At 34.9% G+C, this 20,447-nt stretch overlaps 1 protein-coding gene across 1 annotated transcript in view; it reads right to left on the bottom strand.

Annotated features, from left to right (window-relative positions):
• Positions 1-20,447, bottom strand: part of Macrod2 (mono-ADP ribosylhydrolase 2) — a 1,713,649-nt gene that overhangs the window by 8,785 nt on the left and 1,684,417 nt on the right. Inside the window, exon 14 of the mRNA XM_042666421.1 lies at positions 5,580-5,657. Coding sequence (XP_042522355.1) covers positions 5,580-5,657 — 78 coding nt within the window. The remainder of the gene's footprint in view (positions 1-5,579; positions 5,658-20,447) is intronic.

Genomic DNA, 20,447 nt, shown 5'->3' with positions numbered 1-20,447 from the left:
AAAGTGCTCTACCATTTGAGCCACAGTTCCACTTCTGGCTTTTTAAAAGTAGTTTATGGGAGATAAGAGTCTCACAGGGACTTTCTTACTTGAGCTGGTTTCGAATCGCAATCTTCTGATCTCAGCCTCCTGAGTAGCTAGAATTATAGGCATGAGCCATCAGCACCCAGCTTACAATTTTATACTTTATGAGCTTTTTCATCTTGGCTGTCTTTACTTAGTAGTATTCATTTAAGTACATTTCCTTTATGTATTTTCATAGATTGATAAGATTATTTTATTACAGTACTCAATAATCATCTTTGGCTCTTTTTCTTTAATATTTTATAGTTTCTTTCCTTTTTTTCCCCCTTGTTTTAAGTTTCATCTCTGCCCTTAGTGGAGTCTCTTTTGGTATAGAGAATGAGGTTGAAATTCGGCTTATTTTACCAAATGGCCAGCTAGTTGTCTCAAATGACATTTGTTGAATCATGTGTCTTTGGAATGTCAGCCAGAATATGTACTGAGATCCCAGATCTACTTGAGTCTATTTCTAAACTCTTCAGTCTATTTCATCGATCAGCCTGTCTTATTTTTATAGCAGAGCTACACTGTTAATCACAGTTTTAAAACATTCTAAGGTCATTTTTAGGCGATTTGTTCTGTTATTGTGGATAATACTCTATCTGTGAATTCCCCATTGAATTTCCAACAGATTTGTTTTTGTATTGTGTCTTGCCATACTATAGACAGACACATGAAGATCTATCACTCTTATATTTAATGAGAGATTTAAATTTTCATCAGTATAAAATAGCTAACTCTTTCTTATTTGAGACTTCTGGCTAGAATTCTTACTTGGTTTGTTATGTTCTCTTTTGATATCCATTTATTCTAACTTCATCCTTTTAAGCTTTACAAATATATTGAATTTAACTCAACCTGAGTACTTCTGAAACTAGATAACGTGATCCAATTATCCTACGGACACAACTATCTTCTTATATTTCTGCCACCTCATTTTATACACTGAACTGTGGTTATACTGCTAAGTTATATTTTATTATTTGTATTAACAAACACATTTTTGTGTTTGGCATAAACTTTTGGGGAAACTTAGAAAGCAAGATACCTTATTTCAATTCTGTTGTGATTTAATTCTATTTGTGCATAAACTTTCTTCTTTTTCTCTTTCTCTACTTCTTTCTTTACTTCCTATTTCTTTGAGACCGGGTCTTGCTATGGAGCCCAAGTTGGCCTTGAACTTGGTATCTTCCTGCTTCTGCTTCCCAAGTACTACCACACATGGCCACATTTTTATAAAGCTAATTTATTTTGTTTGAGTCTATGGCATAGAGTCTTTCTATTTTTTGAGTTGCCATTATGGAAGTCAGTCTTATGAACAACTCTTTTTTGTATCCTGCCATATCTTTCCTCTGTAGCCATACCATTAATACTTATTACCATTTTTTTCTGAGCCCCAGTTCTCACAGGTGACACAAAGTAGACCAGGTAATACCTGTACACTTAATGGGTTGTGTCATAAGGATAGAATTATCAGCATAAATGATCTGAATCTTTTTTAAAGGTGGGGAAGTATGCTTGTTCTTTGATTTGGAGGAAGATAATATATACTTTTATCTTCTGAGGTAATAAGCAAGCCTGCTCTTCACTTCGCATGGAGACACTCTCTACCAAGGTTCTTTGCTATATAAATATGTGTGAAAAGATTGATCAGAACACAGACAGTCAATGCCTTTTTTCACAAGATAAGCAGGAAACTCAAAAGAAGCATGGAGAATGGACTGCCAATATTTCTTTACAAGCCTGGTAATTTTTGTTAATTTTGACTTCATGTTGTGTGAGATGAACTTAAATTCCTATAACTAGTCCTACACTTCATTCTAGTATGCAATGATGTTACTAAGAGAAAGTTTGATTCTTTAGAGTCTTTTCGTCAGTTGTACAAAGGAGACAAGAATAGCATGATTCTATAGCTTGATTTCCCTCATAGCTGGGGCAAAACTTTTCTGAGTTCTCTGTGAAGCTTTAGATTTTCCAGTCTGGTTTGGTGGCAACTGGCATGTCTGCCATCCCTGTAGAAACTGCAGGTATCATTTGCTCAAGTCTCTCATCTTTCTTTTGGTGCTGGTCCTGAGGCTTGAACTCAGGGCCTGGGCGCTGTCCCTGAGCTTTTCTGCTCAAGGCTAGTGCTCTACCACTTTGAATTATAGTGCCACTTCTAGTTTTCTGATGGTTAATTAGAGATAAGAGTCTCACAGACTTTCCTGCCCAGGCTGGCTTTGAATCATGATTGTCAGATCTCAGGCTTCTGAGTAGCTACGATTACAGGCTTGAGTCACTTGCTCCTGGCCTTGCTCAAGTTTCTTGATGTTAATTACCTGCCCTTGAAGAGTTTCCTCTCATGGATGTACCAGCCAATACTCTGCCCAAAGTCTCTAGGGCATTTCTTCCATGGAACACTTTCTTGTTCAGGACTCTGCCATGCAAACTCTAGCTCCTTTAGCTTCCAAGAGCCCTCAGTTCTCTCTTAACAGAGGGAGTTTCCTGGTAAGGGTTCTTCCTCTGTACTACAGCTTGGAAACTGTTCAGGCAGTCAGTCATTTGTGGCAATCAAAGTCTCCTTGTTTCCTGACTGGTGGGATCACTGAGACTTAGAAAGTGGAATCTGTGTGTGTGTGTGTGTGTGTGTGTGTGTGTGTGTGTGTCGTGCGCATAAGTGCATGCACATGCACACCATACTGGGGCTTGAACTCAGGGTGTGGCTCTGTCATCTGGCTCAAGCTGGCATTCTACTTCCTGATTTCTCCTGGTCAATGGGAGCTAAGATTCTTAGAGACTTTCCTGCCAGGAATGGCTTTGAACCTCCTAAGTAGTTACCATTATAGGCATGAGCCACTGGTGCTTGGCTTAGGAAACTGAATCTTAATCGGTAGTTTTACCTTCCATGACACTGCAAAAACATTGGAACACACATATATTTAATTTATCTAATTAAATAAATACAGCTCTTTAATGCTATAGCTCAACTCCTGCAAAAGGCATTATTATTATGATCATTGTCGATTTATACTATCAATAGTTACTTAAACTCATTCAATAATCATCATTTACTGTGTTCTTAATTCTTTCATCTGTCCTTAACTACATGGATTTAATATTTCTTTACCTACAGAATACCTGAAATTTCTAGTGATGAGCCACACTTTTTCTATTGAATTATCTGTAGTTAACTTTTATTCTTGAAACATGTTTTGTGGCTCCTGATTGATTCTCCTTTGTTGATAGCTCTTTTGCTATATTGTCTTTTTATTTCCATTACACCTATTAGAAAGTCAGCTATCAGCCCAAGGGATTGTTTGAAGATTGCTTTTTAGATGTTCATTTTATCTTTGGCTTTTAGCAGTTTTGCTTTAATGGATCTAGTTTGGATTTATTTTTATTTATTCTGCGTAGAGTTCAAAGGGATTTGGGAACATTTGGCCTCATGTCCTTTATCAATGTAGGAAATTTCTCACTCTATTTTCTTTAAATGTTGCTCCTGAGCATGTCTCTTTTACTTTGGGATGGATTCTGTCTTTGCATGTTATCCTCAGGATCTTTCCAGTATCTGTAATGTTTTTATTCCACTGTTTTTAATGTTGGGCCTATCCTTTTTGTGCCTAAAATTTTCTTCAATCATAGATCTGTTCCTTGAATTATTAATTTGAATTATACCATCTATTGCTCCTGGATTTCTTTTTCCTTTTGGTTTTCCATATTTAGGTCTCAGTTAAAATTTTCTATCTTTCTTTTATCTCTATAATGCATGGTCAGCATGATTGTTTCATGCTTTGTGTCTATACTTATTATTTTCATCTCATACAGGTTTCCTTCTCTCATCCCTTGTCTTTCATGTTGCCTTGTTTCCTAATTCTTTTGTCTGGAAATTTTTATGTGTGTGCTAGGTATATCTCACAAATTATTCATAAATATTATTTGCAATATGCTAGACTTTTTTTCCCTCTGGTAAATATTTTACTTCTTTTCAGGTTTCTTGGGGGGAACTAGTAGTCTGGGCTGGTCTTAGTTTAGTCTGAAGATTGAGATGAGTTGAAGGTGAGCCGCAGGCTTTAGAAGGTAGAGCTAATGCTGCCTCAGTCTTCCTGCTAGGGTGAATCCTGCTCCTAACGCATAGCGGCTGTTAGGTCTCTTGTCCTTTTACCAATGGGATTTGAGGTACTTTCTGCAGAATCAGAAAATGTCCTAAGATAAAAATGGTTCTAAATTCTAGGCTTCCAGATATGGAAGCCTAAAACCTTGCTTGACAAATTTTATTACCTTGTTTGCTCTCTGATGCCTTTAAACAGTCTCTTGACATCATATATGCCTGTATTTACATACAAAATATGTGTGAATAATCTATTGCATATCTTATAATATATAATGTTTACATTATACACATATATAATAGGAAGCTATATGCTATATAATCAAATTATACGTAATATAAACACATACACATATTACCTTGTCTAGTTTATTTGCTGTTAATGAGATACATGGTCTAAATTATTTTGACTTCTGTTATTGTACAGCAATCCCTAATCTTGTTTTTATTTTTAAAAAATATATGCTATATATTTTGAAGATGAAAAATACTTAAAATATTTGATACTAATCTTGAAATAATGATTTTAATGTGTTCATACATTCAATTAGTTCTTTACTCTATAGTCACTTCCAATTATGCCTTTCCCAATCTTGGATTTTTACTTCTTTACTGCATTTATGAGTTACTGCTGAGTATGGGCTTTTGATTAGTTTACTCAGAAAGGATACCTGGGAAGCACATTTTCTTAATCTTTGTAATCCTGAGAAAATATTACACTTGACTTTATGCATGAATATTAACTTCACTAAATATAGAAACTGTCTTTTAGAGCTCTGAAGATGTTATTCCATTTTCTCTGAGCATTTAGGTTTGTGGAGGAGGGTTAAGGCTCAATGGATTCTGGTGATATTACTTATAACTGGATTCTGGCTTTCTTGTATACTTTAAAAGCCTTCCTTTATCTGTGATCTTGAGAAATTCCATGAGGCTATGTAGGTGTCTGTTCTTATTTGAGTTTTCATTATTTCTGCCTCTAAATATAATGTGTATTCCAATGTTTGGGGCAGAGAACGTGGTTTGCATTAGCTAAACTTTTTTTTCTGAAGATTGTTTCATTTCTACTGTTGTATTCTTCATTTTGGTTCTTTTTGTATTCCAAGGGTATGTAGATCTAATCTCCTGGGTTTACTCTCCATATGTCTCACATTTATTTTCATTCTTATCATATATTTATTTCAATAGCTACCTATCCCAATGTTTATAGAATCCAGGCAGGTAAGAATAATAAAAACAAATGAAGGCAGACTAAATCAAAACTAATGAGTGATGGGTATTGTGGAAAATCCCCCATCTCCCAAGATGGCAGCTGCCAATCAGCCAGCATTCAGAACTTACACAATGTTCCCGCCCAGAAAAGCTCAAATCTGTTTTCTGAGATATATTTCCAGTACAAAAAAAAATCCCTGAAAATTTTCTCAGAACTTACCATTGGGATGATCTTGGTCACACTCGGAATGATCTGCTACTTTATCATCTTTTACAATGTTGTCATCCTTTGCAGAATCTGACAACAGAGAAGGAAAAATTTTAATGAGCATTTTATGGTGGAAAAGCAGGTTCTAGCATTAATATGGTAGGTTTATGCTTGGGGAGAGAGAATTTATTTAAAAACATAAACACGAGAACAGTCAAGTGTCTTCATGAATAAATAATATTTTCTTAAAATATTACCCAAGATATATGCAAAAAACTTTCAAAGGTAGAAAATTTAGTTGTAGCATTTTTTAAGAGACAAAATATTACAAAGCAAGCTTCATGCATCAGTGAAAGCCTTAGAATTGTGGCAAAAGATATAAAAAGAAAGCAAAATAGAGAAAATTAAAGGAATATCTAATTTTTCTGCTCTTAATGTTTCCAGTACTAGAGTCATCCACAGATGGGTGCCTGAGTCCTTGAAAAGTCAGATTCAACCCCTCAGAAACCTAGTGGTAATTAAGTCTTTTCGCCATGATGTATGCCAGTTGCATAAGACCAACAAGGGAATGCTGACCTGCTGTTCCATGCAGTGTCATTCCATCCTTCTTGTAGTACTTCTAATTGTGGAATCAACATAGGCTCATCTTTTCTTTTTGGTTACATTACATATTGTATGGTACACATTACACAGGAAATAATGTGGGTAAGAGGATTTGATGATGATAAACAAGCTATTGCAAAGCTAGAAGTTTGAAGTCTCCCTGAAAGTTCTTTAATAAAGATTAAAATGAGCCAGCCTATGAATAGGACAGCAGGAGTACAGAAATCACATGTATTGATATAAAACTAATAAAAGTGGGTAACACTGTTCAAAAAGAAATGTACTCCTTTCTGGACTTATATAACGGTAACTTCTTTGTATATCACCTTTACAATAAAAATTAAAAACAAAATGAAACATAATAAAAACAATGTCAGATACTACTCTGGACTCCAAGGAGTCAATTGGAAACAATGACTCAATCATTGCCCTCTTGAAGCTTATGAGCCTATCGATTTTTTTTTTTTGGTCTGTCTTAGTGCTTGAACTCAGGACCTCAGCACTGACCCTGAGCTTTTTTGATCAAGGCTAGTGCTCTACCAATTTGAGCCACAGCACCACTTCTGGTTTTCTGGTAGTTAATTGGAGATAAGAGTCTCATGGTCTTCTCCTGCCTGGGCTGCTTCCAACCAGATTCTCAGATCTCAGCATCCTAAGTAGCTAGGATTATATGAGTGAGCCATTGGCACCTTATTTTGCTTCTAAATGTAGCAAAGGAAAGTAATTTAAAGATATTGAAGTTACCTGCTTTGTAGCTATAGAAAAACACATGGACTGCAGACTTATTCAGACCTGAATTACCAACAAATTGATTGCATCTCTTCCGGGTTTGCACCTCTCCATTGAGTTCTAACTCTCTAATATAACCAAACAAAATGGGCTCTAAAACAAATCATTCTGGGTTTCCTTTTCTCTCCTCACTACCTTTCTCTCTCTTTTTTCTCAAAATTTGGAGATAGCATCAAACATTATGGTTCAGTATATTATGAGAAAGCTTATTTCTTCAATTTGCCAGAAGCAACGTTTTTTGATGGACAAGTAAGAAACCTGGGTAGTTAACATATGATTCAAATTTAATAACCAGTGAAGCAAATATACACCCAAAGTGTACAGTTTTAATTAACTGCAAATAATTCCCCCAAGGCAAATGTTTAATTATCTCCACTGTTTCTTGTTTTTTTCTGAAGACTTGACAATAAGTTTAAAAGTCAAAATTTGGGAGCAAAACAGAGCACAGACACATTTTCCCAAGTATTATCTCCCTCATGTCAAATTGGTTTAAACTAGCTCCCATTAAAATAGGCCTTTTTAATTTTGGAGCTTGCATATAGATTAAAACAAAAAAAAAACCTTCAATCTTTGTTTTTCCTGCATTGACACTGAAAATAAACAATGAAAAAAAGAACTAGCTGTGCCTGGGTAAATGTTAAATTTAGAAGTATTTTAGTTTTACTTGTTTATAGAAAATCTTATCATTTGACATGTAGTCCTACACACATTTTATTCCTTTCAACATTTACATTTTAGAATTATCTATGATTTAAAAAATAGTTGTCAAGGTGATAGACAGAGGGGTTACAGTTACATAAGTAAGGTAGTGTTTACATTTCTTGTCTAATTTGCTACCCCTTCTCTCATTTTTTCTCCCTTTTTCCCTCCCTCAATTCCCGCCCCCCACAAGTTGTACAGATCTTTTCCAACATGTTGTCTTGTGAATATCGCTGTTGCGTTGGTTCCCTCTTTGTTCTTTGTCTCACCATTTTGTTGTTCCCCTTCCCTTCCCTAGTTCAAATAAATGTATATGCGGTACCCAGGGTACCAAAATTAAATACAGTGATAACAGGGGATATACATTAATGGGCAGAACATACAAAAGAAACAAAAAAATCACATAGCACATTGAAAACAACAACAAAGAAAAACCTCTTGTGTTCAAGTCTTAGAGTTCATTTCACTTAGCATCGTCTTATATGATCATACATACATAATTATTGAGCTATTCTGCGCATCTGCTAATATTGTACTAAATGTATACTAATCATTACAAATAAGGGAGGCCATGGGACCTATATTTCTTTGGGTCTGGCTTACTTCACTTAATATGATTTTTTCCAAGTCTTTCCATTTCCCTACAAATGGGGTGGTGTCATTCACACAATTCCAGTGCGTGTGTGTGTGTGTGTGTGTGTGTGTGTGTGTGTGTGTGTGTGTGTGTGACATTTTCTCGATCAGCAGATGAATGCATCTACCTGAGGGGCATCTGGGTTGGTTCCATATCTTAGCCATGATGAATAATGCTGTGATAAACATAGTTGTGCTGGTAGCTTTAGTGTGGCTTTGTTTGTGGTCATTTGGGTAAATGCCAGAAGTGGGATTACAGGGTCCTAGGAGAGCAATCTTCTCTTCCACCATCTTCCTCCCAATTCCTTCTAAGATTTTATTTGTATTAGAAATTTACTCATTTAGACTAAACAATAGTCTCTTATGCTTTCTTACTTATAGTCCTAACTTACATTACACAACATTTTGTTATTCTACTAGATATTCTTAATAAATGTCTTTTGTTTTGTGTTTCTTTTGAGACAAGGTCTTGCCATGTAGCCTTAGGTAGGTTGGAATTTAGGATTCTCCTCCCTCAGCCTATCCAGTTCTGGGATTACAGGCATGTGCTGCCACACTCAGGCTCAGAAATGTCTTTTAAAAGATGATTTTACAACATAGTGGTAAATTGGGTCATATAAGTTGAGGGAAAATCATCTGAAAAATTAAATAACTGGATCACACCTTTTTGGTTACCCATATGTAAGTTTAGCAAATTAGTTCTACTTAATTTCAGTTTTCTTAGAGAGTTGTTTTCATATGACTAAAGCACCTTCTGAGATTATTATGAGCCCTATATATAATTAGTCTAATGTACTTTGTTTAATACATGCACCAGTTTGCACAATTATTTAACACTACTAAATATAGTATTGTATTTAGATCAGATATCCTGATATAAGAAAATATGGGAAAGACCAGATGACTTAGAAATAAATATGTGAACACCAATGTAAATGTCTTTGTGTGATGACTAATATTAATATATACCAAATCTATTTAGTTTTGTTTGTGTGCCTTTTCTCCAGAATGGGTTCAATCTTCACATTTGTCAATAAAGTAGGATGAAAGTTATAAGCTCTTGGCAGCATCCACAAACCAGATACTCTAGAAGATTCTGCCCCTTGAAGTCACTCTGCTAAAATGGCTACTTGAATTCTCAGCCTCATTAACTTTCAGAAGACTGGATCTCATTCATAAAGAATGTAATCTGAAATAACAGTGCAGTTTTCTGTTTAGAGGTCAATGAAAGCTGTACTCTCTGTCTATAACTGTATGTATATAAAATAATTCATATTGACAGGAGGAATATATGTCTAGTTGTTATGATCTGCATGCTATGAGCCTCTCCACAATGGATATGCTAAAATACCAATATTTAAAATGATAGCAAATGGGGGTGGGACTTTCATGAAGTGATTAGGTCAAGAACATGGAGTCATCATAATTGACATTGGTATCTTTACAAAAGGTGTTTTGAAAGAGCCCCTCTTCTTCTACTATGTGAGACTAGAACCTCAGAAATGCCGTGTATGAACTCGAAAGTGAGCCCCCATTAGACACTGAATTTGCCAGTTCTTATTTTTGGCCTTCCACTTTCCAAAATTGTAGTACATAAACTTGTTTTGTTTACAAAGTATTCTGTGTATGGAACTTTATAATGATAACCTAAACAGGTGAAGACAGTAGGATCTAGAGTCACTAAATTGCTTAGGAGTTCTATGCAAGTTCTATAAACTACCATAAGAAATGTAGTTGGATATATTAGATTCTTGTAGCACCATGGATTTTCATTTTTTAGTTCTAAAGTTTATCATTTGGCAATATTAAAAAATGTAAAACAGTTATCACCCAATTCTAAAATTCAATGTATTTTTAATAGCAGAAGCCAAAGCTAAATTTATATGCAGATTCTGACTTTCAAAATCTTTAAGGTCAATGTCTTACTTGAAGAATTTTTTCAAATGCAAATTTTAAATCAAATTTTGAAGTCTAAGGTCTATATATAGATGTGCTTTCAAGAAGAACAAGATTGGAAAAAGAAACATCTTTGTAATTTAAGAATTATTCTCTCATTTAGAAAAGTTGTAAGAGGTATAAAGAACATTTAAAATGAAGTGAAAACTCAGTAAGATAGAATTTTCAAAAAGTATACCTCTTTTGATATAGTCAGTCATACATATCTACATAGAATTGTATATGTATGGATTTAAGCTGAAAATGATGGAACTGTTGGAATTTTTTAATGAGTATATCTAAAACTATGAATCAGAAAAGTGCTATCATTTGCCAAGATGCCCCTAGAACAAATAGTCTTAACCTTGGAAGTTCCCTTTTTAGAAGATATATAAACTGGCATTTATATATTCACATATTCATGTTCCTGAAAAGAGATAGCTTCTATTGCTGTCTTATAGGAGTCCCTGACCTCAGCAAGAATAAAAATAGCTATAAAAATTTATATCCTAGTGCCTGTGATGTGAAATTGCCATTTTGCAAAAGATTTTCAGGACTGTTTCTGAGGAATTAGCTACCAAGTTTGATAACCATTCAAAACTTCTTCAATGGTGGCAAATTTTGAATTGTTAAAGAAAGATTGACTTGAGAAATAAGATATTAAATATTGGGCTATGGCTAATAAATGACTCTTGCTGGCACAATACTGTGCCCAAATTAGAGATAAATAGAAGGGATAGAATTACAGATAAAGTCCAGCATGGTAGCCCATGCTTATAATCCTAGCTACTTAGGACACTGAGATTTGAAGATTGAAGTTTGAAGTCAGCCTGGGCAGAAATATTTGTGAGATTCTTTTTTCTAATAAACTAGCAAAAACTCTGAAGTAGAGGGGAGGTAGGAGTCAAATGGTAGAGTGCCAGCCTTGAGTGAAACAGCTAGCCAAGACCCTGATGTCAAGTCTCACAACTAACACAAACATTAACTATAATCACAGATGATTAATTGTCTTTGAAGACAGTTTCTAGCCAAAAAGTCTACAAAATGCTTCTAGCATGATTGTTAGTCATTGATTGCTCATGACAATGACAGACAATCATTTTAATGAAGAAGCTTTAATGTGTTTGTACAATATATATGCTGTATACAAAAACCAACTTGCATCCTTTGTCAACACAGTATGGATCCCTATACATAAGAAACAGAGAATTATATAAAAGTTGCAGAGAAGTAGTTGTTTGGTTTTCCTTTGATTTTTGCAAACTGGTTTGCAAACTATATTAGGCAAACACCTGCCCTAGTCTGCTTACTGGGATTTCTAGCTTATTATGTAATATAGTTAGGGCAAAGTAATTTTCTTCCATTTGAGTGTAATGGTTATGATTGTCCACAATATACTAGGGTCTAGGCAGATGTTTCTGGTCTTGTGGAAACTTTGCAATGGCCATTCCTTAATATAGAGGAAATAGATCCTGAGTATTCACATGAGAGTTGGTGATCTGAACAGTTCCCGGTCCCAGTGAAGCTGAATATACAAGGATGAACTATATTTACCTGAAAGGTAATTCACATACCTAGGCAGGACATGGCTCTGGGAGTTAGGAGGCCCAACTAAGCTATGGTTGGTCATTTGTCTTCATTATGCTCTCAATTAACCCCCATTAAGAGGTGGCCAATGATTCCCTGAGTTTTGAAATGTAGAGCTTAACAGCCTTTGAGGTGAGTGGAGAAATTACCATTGTAGACAACTAACTTGGTTTCTAGTAGAAAATACATCCCAAATTCCAAGCAATAAACATGGGTAAAATAGCATGAGCATTCTTTCATCCAAGGAAATGTTATTTTTCTTCAGGTTGTCATGGAAAATACAAGTTAGAGACTCAATCATTCGGATGTGATAAATGTGATGTATGCTAGTTGAGGACTGTGATTCAGGATTTAGAACCATAAGCTTTATAATGGTATGGAAGTCTATCATCATTGCATAATCTCAGTTTCTACACCCAGGAATGTATCTTGTTGACCTAGATAATCTTTTTTTTAAGATTATAATGCTAATCTGCAAATTTCTTCAAATTACTTTCAGAAAATTCCTCTGTGTAACTGTTTCTACTTTTTCCTCATTATTCACCTACCTGAGTTGGATGGTTTCCCTAAGATTTTTATTGTCTACTTATAAAATAAAGGTTAATAGAGGAGGAAATACTGAAACCTGCCACCAAGGCCTCACTAGCCCTCTTTCACTCAGCAACTGGATTAAGAATCATCACAATGCAAAACGGAACAGCTGGATAGGAAGCAAGGAGGGTCCATGATGGAAAAAGAAATGCTTAATTACCCTTTCCATCAAGTTAATTTTTCCCCTTTGGCAAAGCAAACAAAGGCAAATCTGCTCTTGTTTTTGGTTGTCTGTGACTTAGCTCTTTCATTATCCTTGACCTCCTCTTTCTGACTCCTGTTGATCTTTTTTTCCTCTACCTTCTGAAGCATTGTACCACAGTCCTTTTTTTTCACATTATTAAAAAAAATTAAAGCCAAACCATAGGCATGCATGAACTAAAGCTATGGCTCTGAATATAAACAGTTGGAATTCTGTTAAGTAGTTCATTTATATTAATTGATTTATCATAAGACATGATTATGGTTAACAACTATTAATGGTATAAGATTATACAGAGGATGGATTCCTTCTTAGATCCACTCAGATAACAAAATTAGCAGATGCTCAATATAAAATGTTAAGTCTATAAAATGGCATAGCATTTGCTTGTAATCTATGCATGTCTTCCCGTATACCTTAGGGACTTTACTATAATTGACTTACAATATGTAGTAATACTTTTCATACCTGTAGCATAATATAGTTATCACCTACAGTATAATACCTGAATTACCAAATAAAGTATAAGTCTTATAAATAGTTGTTACACTGTTTAGGAAAATATACATGTTCAATAAAATGCAACTCCTCCCTAATACTTTGGTCCTCACTTGAATTTATAAGATTTGGAGAGACAATTATACCTGAACATTGCTAAGAAGGTGATTTTCAGTGTTCTCACAATAGCAAAAAAATGTGATGTAATACTTAGGTTACTTAGCTTGTTTTATTCATTTCACATTGCAGATATGTGCTATAGTTTTTACCTCAAATATTCCCCCAAAGTGCCTAGTATTAAAGGTTGAGTCTTCAGTTAGATAGTGTTGGGAAGTGGTAGAACCCTTAAAGGGTAAAGTCTAAGCATTAGGTCATTGGGAGGGTGTTCTCAAAGGAGGTTGGGGGATCCTGGCCTCTTTCACTCTCTTTTCACACTGGCCAGTCCATATCTCTGCCATGCTGTGCTATGTCACAGCAGGAGGTCCAAAAGCAACCATTGACCATGCTTAAAACCTTCAAAACCATGAACCAAAGAAACTGTTGAAACCATACACCAAAGGAGCTTCTTCTCTTATTACGTTGCTTATCTAAAACACTTGTTACAGAAGCACAAAATGAACACAACGTATTTCAAAATATCACATGTACATCTTAAAGACATACAATTTATTAAAAAGGTTACTGCTAAAGCTGAAGAATCGAAGTGATTCATTTATACTTTGGGTTTATTTGATATGATAATAAAAGATTCATGTGAGAGTGCGGCATAGAAGATAGCTTTCCTTTGGGAAAGGTGATAAGGACTTTTGTAGCTGTTTCTGAATAGTCACAGCTTGGCTGTAGTGATGAATTTGTTCTATTTCATAGAAAAGTTGAGGCAGTGGAGTCTATCTCCAGATTCATAAAAGCTTCAAATTCTCGGCGTTTTCAGCCAGCCACTTAAGACAGTAGCTGGTATATCTTTTAACACTCACTGCCAAGAACCAAAGATTATTTGGAGTCAGGCAAAGACTAAGTTATATACCACCCTATTGGATCAAAACTTAGCTTTCTAAGGAATTACACTATTTGAATTCCTTAAGAAGACAAAGGCAAAGTTCAACAAAATAAACCTCAGGAAGAGAATGCTAGAAAAGGGTGGGATAGAGTCAAGGGGTAAAGGGTAGACAATGAAGAAAAGAGGGGAAGAATGATGTCAAGAATTCAATGCATATCCTACAAAATTAAAAAGAGTGAGGGAAGCAGTGAGTAGGGGAAGGATGGGTGAGAATGTTGAAATGGGTGACATTGAACAAGATGTATTAGTTTCATAAATCGCTTTGTTAAATGGCAACTCCTTTGAATAAATACTTAAAGAAAATAAAAAATGAGAAAAGAAGAAGAAAAAAGCAACTCTAATATTTCCTGCAAATGATGCAAAGTGAAATATCCAGAGACCATAAAAATCATATGGATCCCAGTTGGGAAGAACTAACTCTGCCTTCAGATATACTTTTTTTTAAAAGTCATATTTTCAGTTATTTCAAAATGTATACCATTTATGAAATTTTTACCAAACCAAAGTTAACTTACAGGGGAACATCTTGGTCAGGCAGAATAAAACAAGCTCAATAATTTCCATTTTCAGATACTACCCTTGTGGTAGAGAAAAAAATCAGGCATTTCTGCTACTATAGGAAATGCAGTGTATAGAGGTATTTGCATGATGAGGACAATGTTTTGCCCCATAAGCTGAGAAAAAATGTTTTAAAACAAAATACTGTAAAATGTTATTTTATGAAGACCTTCAGAAGAATAGCAAGGGTTAACTTTAAACTGCATTATTTCTTTTTTAAAGAGGATTTTATTTGAATTTGCTATTGGTGTCGGTTTAACAAAAAGTTCTAGAAATTGTTATAGTAGGTCTTTCTAATGTATTGACTGAATTAATCTGCTTAAGCTGTCACAGCACAATATCTTAGACTTGGCAACTTAAATAGCAGTCATTTATTTTTCACAGTTCTGGAGGTTGGAAGGTCAAGGTCAAGGTGCTAGGAAATTTGACTTCCAATAAAAGAATCCTTCTAGTTTATAGACAGCTGACTTGTGGTTATATCCTCACAGAGCTTGTACTTGGAGTATGTTTGGGGAAAAAAAGATCTCACTTCCTCTTCTTTATAAAGTCACCAATCCCATCATGAGAACCTTGCTCTCTGACCTCATCTAGACCTAATTATTTCTCAAAGTTCTCACCTCCAAATACCATGATAGCAGAGAATAAATCTTCAAGATATGATCTGAATTTGAGACTCAATCTATGATGAACACATTTGGTCTATAACACTGATATATGAACTGGTGCTTATGAGTTATTTGGATAGTGAGCATTTTTAACATGTAAATATTAGCTATACTCCTGGGCATACATGCTTCTCTTCAGAACAAGGTTACAAAATATATTTGGAAGTGGAATTTTCTCTAAGTGTATTTTCCTTTTGCTATCACAAGTCTCTGGTACCAGAGTCTTGGTTCTTTAGCTACACCCCATAGCCAGTGCCTATACTGTATGCATAAAAAAGTTACAAAGAAATCTTAAGTGACATTCAATACACTCAATTGGCATTGATGCTGGCCAGTAGGAACTGACGTGTTCATAGGACTGGGGCAAAATCCTGGAGCTCCACAGCTTTGCCTCATATAACTGCAAATATTTCAGTATTTCAAAAGCACTTGAAGCAGTATACAGAGGTGTAATGGCAGAATATCTGCTTTGTTTTTAGTGAATATCTGTTCCATTTTTAGTGGAAATAATATTGAAAAATTTCTCAAACATAATTTATGAACCAACAATTTCAATGAGAAGTAGTTTACCATAAGAACATTCAATATAAGCCCTGAAAAATCCTCAAATACACATTTCTGATCACTTATTTGATGATTCACATGTGATAAGAATTAAGAATAAGAATATATATATATATATAATTACTTATATGATAATACTATTACTGGCACCATTGCTCACAGACTGTTGGTCCTTGTCCCAAGAATTTTCATTCCATAAGTCTCGGGTGAGGTTTGAGAATCTCCAGGTGATGCCAATGTTGTGGCTTCTAGGACTATTCTTTGAGAACCATTCCCTTGAAATACACTAATGTTGTTAAAGCCCACATGCACATAAGCCCTCTTTTCTCTGAAGCGGGATTTTGGTTTGTATCCTTTTGTGGCAGGTCCACAGACTTTCCGTCACTAGAGGGTGGCTTTCGTGGGTATGAAGGAAGGACACTCTGATAGGGAATCTGTGAATTCCTGATCAACATGTGAAGTTTAGAGAGACATTTTGAGAGCATCTTTCCTTTACTTTAGACATATTGGATCTTCGTGTTAATCTGCCAAGCTCTTTGAATCTAACAACTAGCCAGAAAATAACCTGCCTAGTCATAACATTTATGATTGCATCAAACCCTTCAGTCCATCAGGAAAGATCTCTCTCTCAGAATAAACCTTACTACTTCAAACGCATGTACAAAATAGCATAAGGACACATTATTTTTAAAGGGGTGAGGGTGAGGGGATAAGAAAGAGTAATTGAGTGGGTGAATTTGAACAAAGTATATTATATTCAAATATGGCTATCACAATGAAATCCTTTTGTATTATTAATATGTAGAGAAAATAAAATAGGACAAATAAAGTAGCATTATGTCGCTAAACATTATTTTACTTCTGCTAAGTAAACAACCTAAGAGCATGTATGTATATATGATATATATATATATATATATATATATATATATATATATATATATATGGCTGTTTTTTCTAGTATTATATCACAGATCTTTGATTTAAAATTTAATATCACATTGGTTTATATAATCAGACATTGTTAGCATGTGCTCTATGTTGTAGTTTAAAATAAATTGTGCTCCTGAATGTCCAAAAAAAGAATAAAACTTAAAAACTAAAAGGTTTTTCTTATGGCATTTTCTCCTTAAGTTAAATCTAAACACAGCTACCAGTCATATGTGGCTAAGGAATACTTATGATGTGTCACATCCAGATGACATGTTATGTAAGTGTGAAATGTTCATTGCATTTCACAGACCTGTACACAGAAAGATAAATATACTGTCAAGATTTTTTAGGTTAACTAAATTTTACAGTTGGCATATTTTGAATAACTTGGCTAAATAACATATATCATTGAAGTAATTTTTGCCTGTTTCTTTTTTTAATGTGGCTATTGGGACATTTAAAGTTTGCACCTGTGTTTCTCATCCATGACTCATAGTTCCATCTATTGGACAATGCTCTCATAGAGAATCTAATATTAGGATGATTTATACCAATCATTAAAAGACATGGTTATTTGAAGTCCAGAATATAAGAAATTGTAGCTTGTCAAAGAATCATACATTCAAAAGTAGGAATTCTAATTTGGTTTATAGAGGAGCATTAACAGATAGTGATGGAAAATGGTTGGGAAGCAGAATCTAATTAGGTATAATCAGAGGTTATATTGTGAGGAAGAATTAGAGAAAGTAAGATAATAATAACTGTGTAACAACTATCACACTGAGAAACTACTTATATCCAAACATAAAGACCTCGTTGCTTTGTGACAAGTGTCATCGTTGAAGTGATGTCCTCATACATGATTTGGGCATGAGGAAGCACTAAATAATCACAATAAAAATTCAGAGTGAGTCTGCTCTAAAACATAGCAACTATCTAAACATAGCATTCATTTCAAGAACACACTCACTTAAAACAAGTATCAGAACACCTAAAATGTACTATATTCATTGACCACAGAAATGTTTAGGAATGAAGGGTTTATCTGCTCTGGTTGCATTAGCTGGAATTCAAATAATGCCTACACATGTGAACATGCATGCATACATGCTTTCCTTCATCCAGAGGAGATAAATATCCAAAGGGTAGAAAAACACGTTACTAAGAGTATTTTCTAATTTTCCTTTCAAAAAAGAAAAAAAAAACCCTCAAGGTGTTTTTGTTTTTGTTTTTGCTCTTGCCCTCAATGTGTGTGTGTCTATTTACCTGATCTGAGTTCTGGTTGCCTTATTTGTGAAATTAGAGAAATAACAGTACCATCATCTCTGCTAGATATTGGGTAGTTGTTCAACAAACGAATTTGCCTTCCCTGAATTACTTAGGAGGAATCTACAGACTCTTATAGTTAGGCCACTCATGTACCTCTACTGGCCGATGGGACAGGAGTATTTAATGTGTTTTGGGGACCAGAGGTGAATAATTGTTTCACTAGTTTGAGTCTCTGAATGCCTGCATGAAACATGACCCATCATTATGGATTCCATGTGTGAAAAACAAAATTTTTCTTATACAAGCCTGATGCTTTTGTTATAGCAGCTAGCAGTACCAAACCCATATTTTTCCTTCGATCAAAAATTCGTTGAAATAATTAAGTAAGATGATATTTGATGGGCCATTTTTTGCCATAATTAGTTTTTAGCTTCAAGCAATTAGGATCTATCTACAGAAAATTCTTAGGACACACAATTACTTTGCTCCTGCTGAAAGGAAAAAATTAGCAAAGATGATGACATGACAGCAAAGATATTTTGAGGACAAGGGAAGGGAATCTACATGCTAAAAAGCCCTGCTTCATTTTTAAAGTTTTTCTCCTGAAAAACTAGCAAAATAGTTGTGGCAACAAAACCCAAATCTAGTTTATGCTCAGAAGAAAGTTTTTCTTTCTCTTTCATTTTTTTTCTGTTCATTTTCTTCCTTCCAGAAATCATGTTATGCAGTCTGATAAGCAGATAGAATCTTTGCAATTAGAACAATAGTTGAAAAATCCAGGCCATGTGGTTACCATTTGCACCACAAGCAAATTCCTGAATTTCTAGATAGTTGATAGAATGAGATTGTAGGTGCAGAGAAGAGGGGAAAGGCATTAGTACACATGGAAGAATATACTTGTAAGATAAAATGACACTGTTTAGAGACTTAGGTAGGAAAAGAGTCTGATATACTTGGTTAGGTGTACTCAGAGGGAAGCCTGAAAGAAGAATTTGGTCAGAGAATATTGTTCAGAAAGGAAATATTTATGAATAGAAGAGTTACCTTGAGCCAGGACTCTGTGGTGATGATCTCCTGGTATTCCCACTGATCCTAGCATATGTCAATAGTGGTAGTTAAAAATAAATCAAACAGGGTACATTCAAGTTCTCCAAACTAGTCCCTGACAGAACTTCTGTTAGCAAGGAAGTTCTTGAAACCAGGAAGTCTAAAGCAAGTCCAAGATGGAGAAAGGATGGTGCTTATTTTCCTGAAACTGTTAAGAATGATCCAGAAAAAAAACATAGTGCCTGGTGCTTGGAGCAGTCTCAAGGCCTTAACTATCTGCCCTGAAGTTAAAGTTCACTGAGAAGTTTGTCTCATGACCAGTTGGGAATATATTTGTTGAGTAGGAACTAACTGATTCCAGGTGGTGGATGGATGTAATTGGCATGTGTGACAGCTACAAATGGCATGGGTGAACACTGTGATAGGATTCCATGCTTTTGGGGGAGAGTCTTAGAACTATTTGAGTTTCCTAGGATCAGAGAAACATCATAAATCATAGATCAAACTGGGAGAAATGTTGAGCCTCAAAACAAGGTGTGTGTTGTTTTCAGAACGCACACACATTTAGGAGTGTTGCAAGTCCTTCCACTAAGGAAGTAACCAATATGCCTTTCCATTTTAAAAGACATATCCGTGTTAATCATAAAATGAAATAGGAAGATAAGCTATTTAGTGTCATCAGATCTTTTTAAGAAACCTTGTCTTTTACTTGACTTTAATATGTTCTGCTATAATGTTGACCTTATGGAAAATGGAAGTGGAATAAATAGTACTTGTTAGAGACTGGGCTGGTTGTAAGAAGCCAGATAAGGACTCTGAAAAACAGAGAGACAGGAAGTTATTCTGGTTTCTTATGTCACAGTAGGGTAGCTACTGGTCATAATGATGTATGATATTTTAAAAACCAATTAGAAGAGTATGGAAGTTGCCAAAACATAAAAATGATTAATGTTTGAGGAAACAGACATACTTATTACCCTGATTTGATCATTAAACTTTGTGAATGTTTACCTCTTTGTCATACTGTATTCCACAAAGATGTACAGACTTGTACCAAGAAATCAAACAACAATAACAACAAAAATATGCTAGGCTTTGACAATTAATGAATGCAGCAGTTCTGAGTCTTTCTCTGTCCTCTCCCTCTCCCTCACCCTCATTCTCATTTTTTACTCTCTTGCAACATAATCCTAGAATTGATGGCTAAAAGAGGAAAGACTTGGCAATGTACTTTTGCTTCTGAGAGTCTA

The sequence above is a fragment of the Dipodomys spectabilis genome, unplaced genomic scaffold, assembly GCF_019054845.1.
Source record: "Dipodomys spectabilis isolate Male_0828 unplaced genomic scaffold, ASM1905484v1 ptg000365l, whole genome shotgun sequence".
NCBI classification, from domain to species: domain Eukaryota; kingdom Metazoa; phylum Chordata; class Mammalia; order Rodentia; family Heteromyidae; genus Dipodomys; species Dipodomys spectabilis.
This window is presented reverse-complemented; position numbering and strand designations above follow the sequence as displayed.